This window comes from Salvelinus fontinalis, chromosome 6 (genome assembly GCF_029448725.1).
Source record: "Salvelinus fontinalis isolate EN_2023a chromosome 6, ASM2944872v1, whole genome shotgun sequence".
In the NCBI taxonomy this organism is placed as follows: domain Eukaryota; kingdom Metazoa; phylum Chordata; class Actinopteri; order Salmoniformes; family Salmonidae; genus Salvelinus; species Salvelinus fontinalis.
Genome location: NC_074670.1, coordinates 59,161,786 through 59,177,044, shown reverse-complemented (window position 1 = coordinate 59,177,044; position 15,259 = coordinate 59,161,786). Strand labels below are relative to the sequence as shown.

The following is a 15,259-nucleotide window of genomic DNA, read 5'->3' as shown; positions in this document are numbered from 1 at the left end:
CTTGGTTTAACCTCACCAGCTGTGGCAAAGTTTTGTTATTCGCCTACCTGGCAGGATATTGTACCCATTTATAAGACCGTGTGAGGCATTTGTTTTTCATGCATCAACAGACTTCCTATCCTTGGAGCTACAGTACACTGCACCAAGTCCAAGATCAGAGGAAGAACAAGTACACAGTACACCGTGGACTCGACATGATACTTTCGCGCTGCACTTCTAGTCAAGGATCATCGAAGGAGTGAGACTACAATGCTTTGTCTGGCTTTCACGTGGTGCGAATGACAGCTTGCCATCCGCACAGTGTACCACCTGAGATAAATTATGCAATAATCAATTTAAAGATGTTTGTAGCCAAGATTGCTTTGGTGTATGCTGTCTGATGTTTGATTTATTTCCAGATCTGACGCTTGTCTTCCAAGACGTCTGCTTTGTTTCGCAAGGTGCCATAAAAATGTAATACTTTGAGCTCTCTGAGCAAATTATACCAATTTCTAACATTTTATGGCTGACATGTACTTTTAAGTTTGAGATTGGAGCAAATATATAAATCAACCTAGAGGGGTTTCCTAAACTAGACGGTGAGAGCTGAAGCACAGGGGCAGACGATGCTTCACCCGCTCTGAATCAAAACAGGCCTGTTTCCCAAGGGGAGATGTCAATCTTCCTGTGCTTAATATTTGATTCTCTTTATTAACGTTGAATGACAAAGCAACCAACATCTGGCGGGCAAAGGGGACATTTGCACTCTATCTTTGATAAGTTATGCCACGTGAAACAACCACAGAGCGTCCCGCATCCATCCGGCTTAGTCCAGTTGAGATGCTGCGCTGCATAGCGCAAGCGATGTTGACAGAGCATGATAGAAACACAACACATGAGGCGAGGCAGGGTACTCTCAGACTGATAGTCTTTGTCGGCTTTGATTCTCAGTTCATATTCAATGCAACATTCAAGGAGAATTGTTCATTCACTTTTACTTAGTATATGCATACAACACTTAGCGTTGTAATGAATAACATTCCATTCCATTTTCAATCCATTTCCAACTGGATTTGTCAATGTGAAGACTCTAGGGCTTTGTGACTACAAATAGGTGCAGATGCTGCCTATAATAATACTTTGAGAGTATGGAGTGTGTGCTCCTCTTCCACACTTCAGTAGTTTGGCTCGAGAACTGTTTCCACTAGTTTCCACAGCCACAAAGTCAAAATTTGCTATGTCGGGAAAATGTATGAAAACAAAAATGTGCTTAATTTATTTTGCTTAATTACGCACAAGGTTAGCAGTGTGTTTAAGGTTAGGGTTAGTTTTAAATCAAATTTTAAGAAGATACATTTTTATAAATAGGCAGGGTTTATGACTCTGTGGCTGTGGTAACTAATGACGACCCTAGAGAATGCACTGGGACAGAAGCAGAAGATCAGACTCATTGGGAGAGCCAAACAGGATGTGAAAGCTCAATCAGAATCCAAATTGTACAACAGAGGGGAGAGTAAGACTGCTTGGCTCTTGCTCGAGTGAGAGATGGAGGAGGGGGAACATGAGGAGAGTTGGGGAGATGGAGGAGGGAGAGCATGGGGAGAGTAGGGGAGAGTAGGGGAAAGGGAGCATGCGGAGAGTAGGGGAGATGGGGAGGGGGAACATGAGGAGAGTTGGGGAGATGGAGGAGGGGGAACATGAGGAGAGTTGGGGAGATGGAGGAGGGAGAGCATGGGGAGAGTAGGGGAGAGTAGGGGAAAGGGAGCATGCAGAGAGTAGGGGAGATGGGGAGGGGGAACATGAGGAGAGTTGGGGAGATGGAGGAGGGGGAGCATGGGGAGAATAGGGGAGATGGGGAGGGGGAGCATGAGGAGAGTTGGGGAGATGGAGGAGGGAGAGCATGGGGAGAGTAGGGGAAAGTAGGGGAGAGGGAGCATGCGGAGAGTAGGGGAGATGGGGAGGGGGAACATGAGGAGAGTTGGGGAGATGGAGGAGGGAGAGCATGGGGAGAGTAGGGGAAAGTAGGGGAGAGGGAGCATGCGGAGAGTAGGGGAGATGGGGAGGGGGAACATGAGGAGAGTTGGGGAGATGGAGGAGGGGAAGCATGGGGAGAATAGGGGAGATGGGGAGGGGGAGCATGAGGAGAGTTGGGGAGATGGAGGAGGGGGAGCATGAGGAGAGTTGGGGAGATGGAGGAGGGGGAGCATGAGGAGAGTTGGGGAGATGGAGGAGGGAGAGCATGAGGAGAGTTGGGGAGATGGAGGAGGGGGCGCATGGTTTAAGAACACAGTGACTACTTCAGGCATTCGGCTGGGCAGGGTTTAATGGATTAAGAACACAGTGACTACCTCAGGCTTTCAGCTGGGCAGGGTTTAATGGATTAAGAACACAGTGACTACCTCAGGCTTTCGGCTGGGCAGAGTTTAATGGTTTAAGAACCTAGTTACTACCTCAGGCTTTCAGCTGGGTACGGTTTAAGAAAACAATCACTACCTCAGGCTTTCGGCTGGGCAGAGTTTAATGGATTAAGAACACAGTGACTACCTCAGGCCTTCAGCTGGGCAGGGTTTAAGAACACAGTGACTACCTCAGGCTTTTGGCTGGGCAGGGTTTAAGAACACAGTGACTACCTCAGGCTTTTGGCTGGGCAGGGTTTAAGAACACAGTGACTACCTCAGGCTTTTGGCTGGGCAGGGTAACTCTTAAGGATCAGACTTTAGCCCAAAATGACATACCCAAATCGAACTGCCTGTAGCTCAGGACCTGAACCAAGGATATGCATATTCTTGATACCACTTGAAAGGAAACACTTTGAAGTTTGTGGAAATGTGAAATTAATGTACGAGAATAGAACACATTAAATCTGGTAAAAGATAATACAAGGAAAAAAACGTTTGTTTCATTTTTTTGTTTTATCGTCTTTGAAATATAAGAGAAAGGCCACAATGTATTATTCCAGTTTAGGTGCAATGTAGATTTTGGCAACTAGATGACAACAATGTATGTGCAAAGTTTTAGACTGATCCAATGAACCTTTGCATTTCTGTTCAAAATGTTGTATCAAGTCTGCCCAAATGTGCCTAATTGGTTTATTAAGAACACAGTGACTACCTTGGGCTTTCGGCTGGGCAGGGTTTAAAGGTTTACGGACACAGTGACTACCTCGGGCTTTCGGCTGAGCAGGGTTTAAGTGTTTAAGAACACAGTTTTACCTCAGGCTTTTGGCTGGGCAGGGTTTAAGGGTTCAAGAACCTAGTTACAACCCCGGGCTTTCAGCTGGGTAGGGTTTAAGAAAACAGTCACTACCTCAGGCTTTCAGCTAGGTAGGGTTTAAGCATGACACTTGTTTTGTCCCTCCCTCCCTCCTTCACTTCTGGGTCCAAGAGAACTTGAAGTCTGTTGGAGTGAGTGCGCTCATCCTCCTCCCTTGGAAAAACAATGTGACCATATGACAGGTTGGTAGGATGACGTTAAATACAAAACATGTGAACCAGTCTCCTTTGGTGACATTTCTAGGGCACCGCTGGAATTGTCAAAACAAACTCAGGACACAAACTGAGGAGGGCAGTAGAAAGCCCAGCACCTGTGACCATTCGAAAGGAGCAGGTGCAAGACTGTTCATTAGGCAACCCCAGCCTGACACTGAAGTCTTTAAGTTGCAGTCTGGGGCAGCGTGTGAGGGACTGCCCGGGGACTGGGGCGAGACATCAAGGTGAGCAATGCAATTCCAGCTTGAATAATGGAGTGCATCCCCTCAGCCTGGCACCTGTGTTTCTCATGCAATTTCACCACACTGTCCCAGCAGCACCTGGGAGCTATTTAGGCTCCCCCTGGAGTAACTGGTTCACAAATAACTCTCGATTCACAATTATTCTGTGGCTAGTTGCCATTAACGTCATATTGCAGACACTTTTATGCAAAGCAACTTACAGGAGCAATTAGGGAACATAGACAGATTTTTCTCCTATTCCTCTCAGTTTTTGAACCAGCAACCTTTACTGACCCAACGCTCTTAACCGCTAGGCCACCTGCGGCCCCAAGAAGTTATTCTGCACCCAAATTGTTTCGTGTCTCGAAGAGGCTGTGGAGAGTATAGCAATCACCTGAACAACATGAGGTGAAAGAGAATACCCCCTACGAACTGGGTGACGAATTATGTTCATAGAATTCTTACAAAGAACCCCCAGCATAGTACCGGCACTGATTTAAATCCATTGTAATGTATCAAACCGCAGGTCTATTTTCACCACAGGTAATCCCTTGATGAGTGCAGGTATGAAGTCATAATCACGCATACATTTCTACAGTTGCTAAGCACACCATATAATACATCCATGGACGAACCATTGTGTATTGGTAATAACAGTAGATTAATACACAAGGAGGCACAATCCCCTGTGAGCTTTGGAGCCCCCTAACAATAATGACTACACAGTAAACAGTAAGACAGAAATGTACCGGAAGCCAAGAGAGGACGTAGGCAGCAGCCCAGCCTACACACTAAAACACACACAGGCAGTGAGAATGATGGCAAACTATCTTCCCCACAGGCCTCTGTAGCAACATATGTTTGCAAGTAATTAAAATAAGTTCCCAAGTGGGTACCGTGTCATATTGAAATACAATGTGCAAAACAAATTACCTTTCCATGGCAGGGGACAGGAGACCAGCGTGTTGGAGGCTCCTGCCAGAGTGGGGAGTGGCAGAGGCAAGCTCAATTGATGTATTGACTTCTAATTAGTTTGTCAGGGGTTAAAGCTTTCCAGAGCAAGGTAATAATTGATGAGAGCTTACAGGGAAACGGAAAGGTAAGAGCGGCAAGCCATTCCACATTAAGATATTTTTTTAAAGAGACTCATCCACATGGGCAGAGGAGGTTGTGCATGAAATATATATTATTGTGGTTGAAATATTTATTGGGAGCTGTGAAGTTGTGACTGCCTAAAGCTGTAATGTTTGCATATACTGTATACAGGTTTCATTGTCATTGTCTGTGGAAACACAGCTTTTTTATGCACACGCACGCACGCACGCACGCACGCACGCACGCACGCACACACACACACACACACACACACACACACACACACACACACACACACACACACACACACAAACACTCCCATTCTCTGTTCAAACTCTCCTTCAGATGAGTCCCAAGATGGGTTTGGCGAGGATACAATTGGTGTGTTTTACTGCAGTGTCTCTAAGGGGGCTTCCCATCAGGCAGACAGACAGGTGATTGGGCTTTGAAGCGGCTCCATCTTTCTCACTGATGAAGGCCAGAGAACGGGGCCTCCCCTCAAGACCCCATTAAAGGGGAAGTGAGAGGCCACGGGTTTGATGTCCAATCCCTGGGAAGCCTCTGCCCTCAACACATTGGATGCGTCCCAAATGGCACACTATTCTGTTTATAGTGCACTACTTTTGACCAGGGGCCATAGTGGCATTTGGGATGCGGACATTATGTGCCACGTGAGAGTGATCACAGCTTATTAAAGTGGAAATAATGACTCCTCCACCTCCGGCATGAAATATTTAACAAGGACAAAGAAGACAGACCCAAAGGTGATTTATACCTGGTGAGCAAGGATGAGGAGAAGGTGGACAATGCCTGTCCATACAGAGCATTTCGCTGTACCTTGATTAGCCTGTGCTCTGTTACCTTCCAGCACTATCCCACATGTGAAAAAGTTCCCATTTTGATGTGTACAGTAATTCACAACTTACTTGTGCTAAAAGGAAGAAAAAAGGATATTTTTCTTCAATATTATTCCAATAGCTTCTTAAGAGAGGGTTATTGAAGCTGGTTGTTGTACAGTATACATAGTATAAAAAATAGTTGTATTATTGCTAATTGAAGGCCGCTATAAACAGTAAACCATTTGTATTATTTGTTCAATCATATGGACTACTGTGGTTTACTGTCGACATTGAAATATCTAGTTTAGTTAGTAGATCTTTTTATCATTGGTCTAAATATTCTGTACAAGAAGCAAAATCATTTACCGTTCTTTTCTCTCATTCAAGGTAGCGCCTGGAACACAAATACTGGCTAATGTTCCTTGAGAAGAAAGTATCGATGTATTTATTTTTCCATGGTCTTGAGTAAATTAGCTTTTTTCCCCCATGGGGAATCTGGGGGAAAGAAGCGGAGTGAAAATACTCTCCATCAAAAGTGAGTGAATTGGATTTTCACAAGATGAATGGCTCAGACAAGAGTTTACTCCAATTATAACATGAAGAGGCTTGAGTTCTAGTGCTGCCAATGTGGTCAACCGCAATTAAGGTCGATTGGACAGAGGTATCAGGAGCACCAATTGTGTAAACATATTTACACTGCGAGTAGAGAGAAGTTAATAGACAAAATGATAAATGACGCTGCAATCAAACATTTCCAACAAGAGATATCATCGTATAACATGAAAGCTTCCTTAAATTACATATGCGAAAACCAAGACATTGAGACAGTCATTTCAAAACACAGCTGTCTTATCGATAGAGCTTCGTTAGAGCCAATAGAGCTTTTAATTCAGTGCAATATTATACTGACTGCCGACTAAGGCTGTCCTGGCTCTTTGTGTGGCCATCTCTCTCCATTTCAACACATTTTCCATGGAAGTCATAGATAGGATTTGGTCAGGAAAAGCTTGAGTGGGTCTTTTATCCTGAGTCCTAACAATTCTAACTTTCCATTAAAAGCTGGGCCATACAGCATTGGAGCATGACATCAATATACGTAGCTGTTTTCATGGTAGAGAAGGATGAACGGATGTGTAACTTTTAACCCGATTCAAGGTCGGACATGAGCTAGTTTTGATAAGAGCGATGGAAACCCAGCATACTGGTTTATTGTGAAAAAATACAAAGAGTCATCATGACATTCCACAGTTATTGACATAAGCCAGGCCTTACCTTGCTGAGGCCCAGACTAAACCTTTACCACTAGTGTACTGGTTAATCATGAAGCAATACTACTGTTACTGACATAAGCCAAGCCTTACCCTCCCTAGACTAAACCTTTACTATCACTCTAGTGTACATTGTAAAAAAAGATATATTGAGATTCAGTTAAAATGACTAATTTTATGTAGCCAAGTCACGAAAATTTGCAAAATTGGGTTGTGTTGAAAAAATTAATAAATAAAGTTGACTTCAACTCACCCAAAATGTCATAACTTATTCAATCAAGTTGAGTTAGCAACAAACAATGTGTTTACTAAACTTAGAAATTCACCATGACGTCAAAACAACTGAAGCAACATAACAGTTGTGTTGACTGTAAATGTCAAGTTTAGATAACTACAACTTATCTAATTGTCTTAACTTATGAAATCAAGTTGAATCAGCTAAGAACTACGTGTTTACTCAACTTGGAAATTCACAACCAAAACGTCAAATCTAATGAAGCAACATAGGAGTTATGTTGACTAAAAATGTCAAGTTCAGATGACCTTCAACTTATTTTGGGGGTGCTGAGCTCTTAGAATAATGCAACCGTTAATTTTGACATTTACATTTTGGTCATTTAGCGGATGCTTTATCCAGAGCAACTTCACTTACTGAATTCAACAAAGGTAGATGAACAACCACATGTTAAAAGTAACAATAAATGTTTTTCTTTAACCGTTACTGAGAACGCCGTTGTAGTTAAATTGTTGTGTTGGTTGGTTGACTTAACTGAGTGCACTGGCAGTTTTGAAACTGGTGAAAAAGCTCACACATTGAGCAAGAGACAGATGGGAGCATAATGTTCCCTACTGAAATCTGTGTTATATAATTGCTATGGTCAGGGTTAGGGTTGTTATGTCAATGTATATATAGTCTACTTAACTTGATAGTAAGTTAGATTCATTGAAAATATGAAGTAATTTCAAAGTGGAGGCTAGTTATTTCTACTAAATTGATTAAACTATAAATTGTAGGTTATACTGACTGTAACATTGAACTGACTTTATTTTATAGTAAATGTTATAGTAAATTTGGTGCTAGTTATATAAACTTTAAACTTAAAGTTATCCTAACTAAAGGTGAAATTGATTCAACTAGGAATAGTAGGTTATAATGACAAATGGTGAAGTTGACTTAGTCGAAGTAAATTTGGTGTAAATTAGGATAGCTTGAAATTCAAAGTTGATAAAACTTAAAAAAGGCCATTCAACTTTATGACTCCGATAACAAGCTAAAACAACAAATATTTTGAATCATGAATCATGAAGCAATACTACTGCTACAGACATAAACCAGGCCTTACCCTCGCCAGACGTGGGCTCCAGAAGTGTCTGAGGCTGAAGATGCCCAGCGTTAACATCAAGAAGATCACCCCTAGAATCAGGGCTCCTCGCTGGTAACTCCGGTACCTGGTCTTCTTCTCTTTTCCGACCTCCACCTAAGGAGAACATTTGAAATAAAATGTCATGGTATCAAATGTTTTTATATAGCCCTTCTTACATCAGCTGATATATCAAAGTGCTGTACAGAAACCCAGCCTAAACCCCCAAACAGCAAGCAATGCAGGTGTAGAAGCACCTGAGAAGCACTGCTAATCCATTCACACCTCAGGGTTGTTCATGTACATATCATATAATGTCCTTGAAGAAGTAACTATCATTTAAAACGTTCAAATAGTCTCTCAACACTTGGTATACACCTGCAGTGAGGATTTTGTTATTCCAATGGTAGTGTTATAACATTGTAATAACCACATTATAACATGACAGAATTTAAATAGTGTCTGACAATCATTTATTGATGCAAGATTCCTAATGTTGCTTACTCTCCATAGCCTCTATAGGCCTACTCTACAACGTTGCAGAAATATGATATCAATAATTATATCAATAAAACCCCCACATACTTCTTTGTTTTAGTATTAATGCGGTTCAGCATGTCATTGTGAACCTTGTACAACATTGCAGTCCCTTGAGAAGAACTAGGAGAAGGCATCTGAAAGAGGAATTGGAGATTGAAAAATAGGCAACCTTGCCACCTGTACAACTCCTTACTCTCTGTTTCCAGGCTTCCATCGATGAAGTTGGTGATAAACATATTGCTTGGAACTTTGAAGACCTACTTTCTGGAAGTACCTTACTATGCCCGCACAAAGTAAATAATCAGCATATGGAAAATCTGCAGTGCTGCAGAGATACTAAAAGGTCACGTTTATTAAATGTTTCCTCCAATTAAAACTCTCCCCACTGGACTCAATTCCCAGAGCTCAAGGCCACAAATTAACAAAACAGGGCTTTTGTTCCCCCTCAAAGCTCCAGGGGTGAGGGAATGAAATGTTCTAATTCACACTGGACTGCTTTCAAAGGTTTCCGAGGACCATGAAAGAAGACATCGAAAACGGAGCTAACTTCAATTAGCAAAATTGTTGTTCCTTAAAAGAATTGGGCCATCTTCTTGCATCTAAGGTGATGATAAAAAGTATACGTTGTTCAAACACGATATCTTGTTTAGGATGCACAACAAATGATTAATTAACAACTATGAATGAAGGTAGAATTGAATGACTGTCATCGTGCTTGCTAAGTGCTTGCTAAACGTGTATATTGGGCTTCTATAGACTATTCTTATTGAGTCGTAATTTACACTAAACTTACTTATAAGGTGATAAGATGATGATATGATCAAGAAGATGATGCTGCCAATGTTTGATGACTAATGTCTATCTAATAACCATCAAGAATATGGATTTATAGAGATGGACAGATAGTTTTCTCTCCGCGTCTGGATTTCTATTTGGCTTTCATCCCTGACAGATCCAAACATATTATCAACATGAAGAATGCAATAGTGAAATGCATGTATTTTAGTATGCACATGTACACTATATATACAGTATGTAGATCCCCCTTCAAATAAGTGGATTCGGCTATTTCAGCCACACCTGTCAACAGGTGACAGGTGACTAAAATTGAGCATGCAGCCATGCAATCTCCATAGACAAACATTGACAGTAGAATGGCCTTACTGAAGAGCTCAGTGACTTTCAACGTGGCACCGTCATAGGATGCCACCTTTCCAACAAGTCAGTTCGTGAAATTTCTGCCCTGTTAGAGCTGCCCCTGTCAACTGTAAGTGCTGTTATTGTGAAGAGGAAATGTCTAGGAACAACAACATCTCAGCCTCCAAGTGGTAGGCCACACAAACACAGCGGGACCACCGAGTGCTGAAGCACGTAGCGAGTAAAAATAGTCTGTCCTCAGTTGCAACACTCACTACCAAGTTCCAAACTGCCTCTGGAAGCAACATCCGCACAAGAACGTCGGGAGCTTCATGAAATTGGTTTCCATGGCCGAGCAGCCGCACACAAGCCTAAGATCACCATGCGCAATGCCAAGCGTCGTCTGGAGTGGTGTAAAGCTCAAAGCCATTGGACTCTCAGTGGAAACTCGTTCTCTGGAGGGGTGAATCACACTTCACCATCTGGCAGTCCGACGGACGAATCTGGATTTAATGGATGCCAGAAGAAGGCTACCTACCCGAATGCACTGTAAAGTTTGGTGGAGGAGGAATAATGGTCTGGGGCTGTTTTTCATGGTTCGGGCTAGGCCCCTTAGTTCCAGTGAAGGGGAGTCTTAATGCTACAGCATACAATGACATTCTAGATGATTCTGTGCTTCCAACTTTGTGGCAACAGTTTGGGGAAGGCCCTTCCTGTTTCAGCATGACGATGCACAAAGCGAGGTCCATATAGAAATGGTTTGCCGAGATCGGTGTGGAAGAACTTGACTGGCCTGCACAGAGCCCTGACCTCAACCCCATCGAACACCTTTGGGATGAATTGGAATGCCAACTGTGAGCCAGGCCTAATCGCTCAACATCAGTGCCCGACCTCACTAAACTCTTGTGGCTGAATGGAAGCAAGTCCCAGCAGCAACGTTCCAACATCTAGTGGAAAGCCTTCCCAGAAGTGTGGAGGCTGTTATAGCAGCAAAGGGGGGACCAACTCCATATTAACTTCTTATGGCTGCAGGGGCAGTATTGAGTAGCTTGGATGAAGGGTGCACAGAGGTGCACATAGTAAACTGCCTGCTCCTCAGTCCCAGTTGCTAATATATGCATATTATTATTCGTATTGGATAGAAAACACGCTGAAGTTTCTAAAACTGTTTGAATTATGTCTGTGAGTATAACAGAACTCATATGGCAGGCAAAAACCTGAGAAGTTCCACTTCCTGTTTGAATTGTTTCTGAGGTGGCAGATTTTCAACCAAGCTCTCATTGAAATTACAGCGAGATATTGATGAGTTTTCACTTCAACAGTCAGGTTGTCTATTGTCAACAGTCAATAGAACTTTGTCTGATGACTCTAATGTGAAGGGGGGCCGAAGGAGACAGGAAATAGTAATCACTGCAATGAGGTGACCACGCATTGAACACGCCCCTTCACATGAGGAGGACCTCCGTTCCACCGCTCTTCTGAAGTCAATCTAATTCTCCGGTTGGAACGTTATTCAAGATGTATGTTAACAACATTCTAAAGATTGATTCAGTACATCGTTTGACATGTTTCTACTGACTGTTACGGAACTTTTGGACATTCGTCACGTTATAGTGGATGCGCTTTGTGACTTTGGAATTGTTTACCGCTAACGCGCTAACCAAAGTAGCTAATTGGACATAAATAACGAACATTATCGAACAAATCAAGCATTTATTGTGGACCTGGGATTCCTAGGACTGCATTCTGATGAAGTTCATCAAAGGTAAGTGTCACGACTTCTACCGAAGTCGTTGCCTCTCCTTGTTTGGGCGGTGTTCGGCGGTCGACGTCACCGGTCTTCTAGCCATCATCGATCCATTTTTCATTTTCCATTGGTTTTGTCTTGTCTTCCCACACACCTGTTTTCAATCCCATCCATTACCTCTTGTGTATTTAACCCTCAATTTCCCCTCATGTCTTTGTCAGAGATTGTTTCTTGTTAGTATTGTTTTTTATGTGTATAGGTGCTTTATGATGACTATTTCTGCTGAAACGATGTGGCTATGCAAAATCACTTGATGTTTTTGGAACTAGTGAATGTAACGCGCCAATGTAAACTCAGATTTTTTGTTATAAATATGAACTTTATCAAAAAAAACATGCATGTATTGTGTAACATGAAGTCCTATGAGTGTCATCTGATGAAGATAATCAAAGGTTAGGGATTAATTGTATCTCTATTTCTGCTTTTTGTGAAATCTATCTTTCGCTGGAAAAATGGCTGTGCTTATTGTGGTTTTGTGGTGACCTAACATAATCGTTTGTAGTGCTTTCGCTGAAAAGCATATTTGAAATCGGACACTTTGGTGGGATTAACAACAAGATTACCTTTAAAATGATAATAGACACATGTATGTTTGAGGAATTTTAATTATGAGATTTCTGTTGTTTGAATTTGGCGCCCTGCACTTTCACTGGCTGCTGTCATATCGATCCCGGTAGCGGGATGCAGCCATAAGAAGTTTTAATGCCCATGATTTTGGAATGACATGTTCGACAAGCAGGTGTCAACATACTTTTTGTCATGTAGTGTATGTGATAAACCATAGCAGTAGCCATAAACATCCAATGTGGCACATCAAGGCACCGGCTCTCCTCTCAAGGTATGATGATAGGAAACAGAAGGCTACATAATCACAGGGCCAGAAATACCTATCATAAAGAGAATTTCTCCCAGCGTGGAAAAAAATGTGTCCTAAGTCTACTCTCTCCTCCAGCAGCTTGCATAAGCAGTGGAAACTTGACTCGAGGACAGTTTGCACAGAATATAAATTGCTCAGAGAAAGAGATAGAGAGGGAGAGAGACGAGAGAGAGAGGGGGGGGGGGCGGAGAGGAAGTGAGAGGAGTAGAACGTTTACAGACAGACGACTGCCAGTCGACCAGTGTTAATTCTGGTTTTAGGGTTGACAATCAACCAGATGGTTGGTACCTCTATAGCAGGACTCAGTCTGTGATGAGGGAGCCTGAGGACCCCTGCTGTTCTGAGACAGAAAGAGAGAGGGATGGAGCGCTTACTTAAAAAACTAGAGAAAAAATAAAAAGCTGCAAGAGCTAAACAACGGGGAAGGGCGGGGTCATGGCAATGGGCATTTTTGCCATCCTTGCACATATCATTGAATTGTGGTGGATTAAGGTAACACACAAACAAAATGTTTAAATTATTCCACAAGACTAGTTTAAATTATTCCACAAGACTGGACTAAGAGTAGTCCATTTTGGATTCAGTACAATCATATTGATTCCCTCTATTCACATCTTAGGGAGTCTGTTGTAACAATTGACAAAATCTTCACGAGAGAAGAGTGTGATGGATGAACAGCTTCTTAATCTCTTATTGGAATGTACAATTTTCATTTGGTACCAAAAGCATAGACACACGACAGGTGAAATAAATAGCAAGTCACTGTCACTATTAAGAAGCAGAACTTCATGTCCAACATCACATTATTCGGGAGAATATCTATGGATTATAGAGGCAATGTGGTTTTTTATTCTGTCAGAGAGCAATAAGCACTCAAAAACAGCCACAGACATATTGAAATCTCACTACGTGAGAACACATGTTATTGAGGAATAAAGGCCCCTAGCTCAGGTGAATCTGAGGAAGAATAAACAACACAAAGACCCAAGGAGGCAAGGCGGAGAGGAAAGATGAGGAAACTATGCCTCTGGAAACACTCAGTCAGGCACCAATATCAAGTCCCATTCTATTTGTGATTCCAAAGAGAAAACATTCGGTGACTGTATGATGTCAGATATAACTCTAGGCATTTGTTTTATTTGATTTATCTTTGCCTCATCATGACCTTCAGGTCTCTCAACCCACCTAAAACTCACAATATACCAATTGCAATGGCTCTATTCTCTGTAAGGTATTTTTTCCCCAATATGCATGACAAAATACTGACATTTGTTGTCATTGTAATTGCATTCATTATCTTTTCATCACCCAGTAAAATAAATACTGAATTTATTACTACTTATTACCAATATTTCTACAATCGGTATAGTATGGTCAATTAGCAACAACAAAAAAGACATTAAGACTCACATCTTTCCATAGAGCCTGTTGACTGCTGGACTGAGAGCTATTTTCCATAATGCAAGCCCAGAGGAGAATTCCTTCAGATTCACCCGTCCTAGCTGGTAAAACTACTAAGTCTCTAGAAGGAAAAAAGTCCAAACTTCATTCCGTTGGTAATTTCAGAGTGCACTGAAAGGGGAGGGAGGTTTTAGATGGGATGGAATTACCAAAACACTTGTGATTCCCATTATAAGAAAAGCAGATGTTTCCAGCAGAAATGTGCTCCAAACTCAAAGAGTGAAATATCTTATTTTTTTATATTTTAAAATACTTTTATTTAACTTGGCAAGTCAGTTAAGAACAAATTCTTATTTAAAATGAAGGCCTACCAAAAGGCAAAAGGCCTGCGAGGACGGAGGCTGGTTTTAAAAATAAAAATATATGTCAAAACAACACGCATCACAACAAGAGAGACACAAGGTAGGTTTTTAACTATAATATTCTGTACTACAGTCAGGAGAGTTATACTAATTTTACTTTAAATTGTATTCCTCTTGGAGGACAAGTTAACTTTTGAAAGTGTTCGAGAAAATACATGGAATTATGAGAAAGAGAAGGCTTGGAAAATTTTGGCATTTTTGCTCCAGTCTGGCTGTCTAACCAATCTCTCAAGTGAATGCACCCACAGCAAAACAGAGCAAAGACAGCAAAAACAGCAAAGACAGCAAGCACAGCAGAGACAGCAGCGACAACAGAGACAGCAGGCACAGTAAACACAGCAAAGACAGCAAGCACAGTAAACACAGCAAAGACTACAAGCACAGTAAACACAGCAAAGACAGCAAAGACAGCAAGCACAGTAAACACAGCAAAGACAGCAAGCACAGTAAACACAGTAAACACAGCAAGCACAGCAAAGACAGCAAGCACAGTAAACACAGCAAACACAACAAAGACAGCAAGCACAGTAAAGACAGCAAGCACAGTAAAGACTGCAAGCACAGAGCAAAGACAGCAAGCACAGTAAACACAGCAAACACAGTAAACACAGCAAAGACAGCAAACACAGCAAAGACAGCAGCGACAACAGAGACAGCAGGCACAGTAAACACAGCAAAGACTGCAAGCACAGTAAACACAGCAAAGACAGCAAAGACAGCAAGCACAGTAAACACAGCAAAGACAGCAAGCACAGTAAACACAGTAAACACAGCAAACACAGCAAAGACAGCAAGCACAGTAAACACAGCAAACACAACAAAGA

General features: G+C 42.0%; 1 protein-coding gene across 1 annotated transcript in view; it reads right to left on the bottom strand.

Annotated features, from left to right (window-relative positions):
• Positions 1–14,154, bottom strand: part of tnmd (tenomodulin) — a 76,310-nt gene extending 62,156 nt beyond the window's left edge. The window contains exons 1-2 of the mRNA XM_055927242.1: positions 14,023–14,154; positions 8,234–8,368 (exon numbers count right to left, since the gene is read on the bottom strand). Of these exons, the coding sequence (XP_055783217.1) occupies positions 8,234–8,368; positions 14,023–14,070 (183 nt within the window). The 5' untranslated portion in view covers positions 14,071–14,154. The remainder of the gene's footprint in view (positions 1–8,233; positions 8,369–14,022) is intronic.
• Between the last annotated feature and the right edge of the window lie 1,105 nt (positions 14,155–15,259).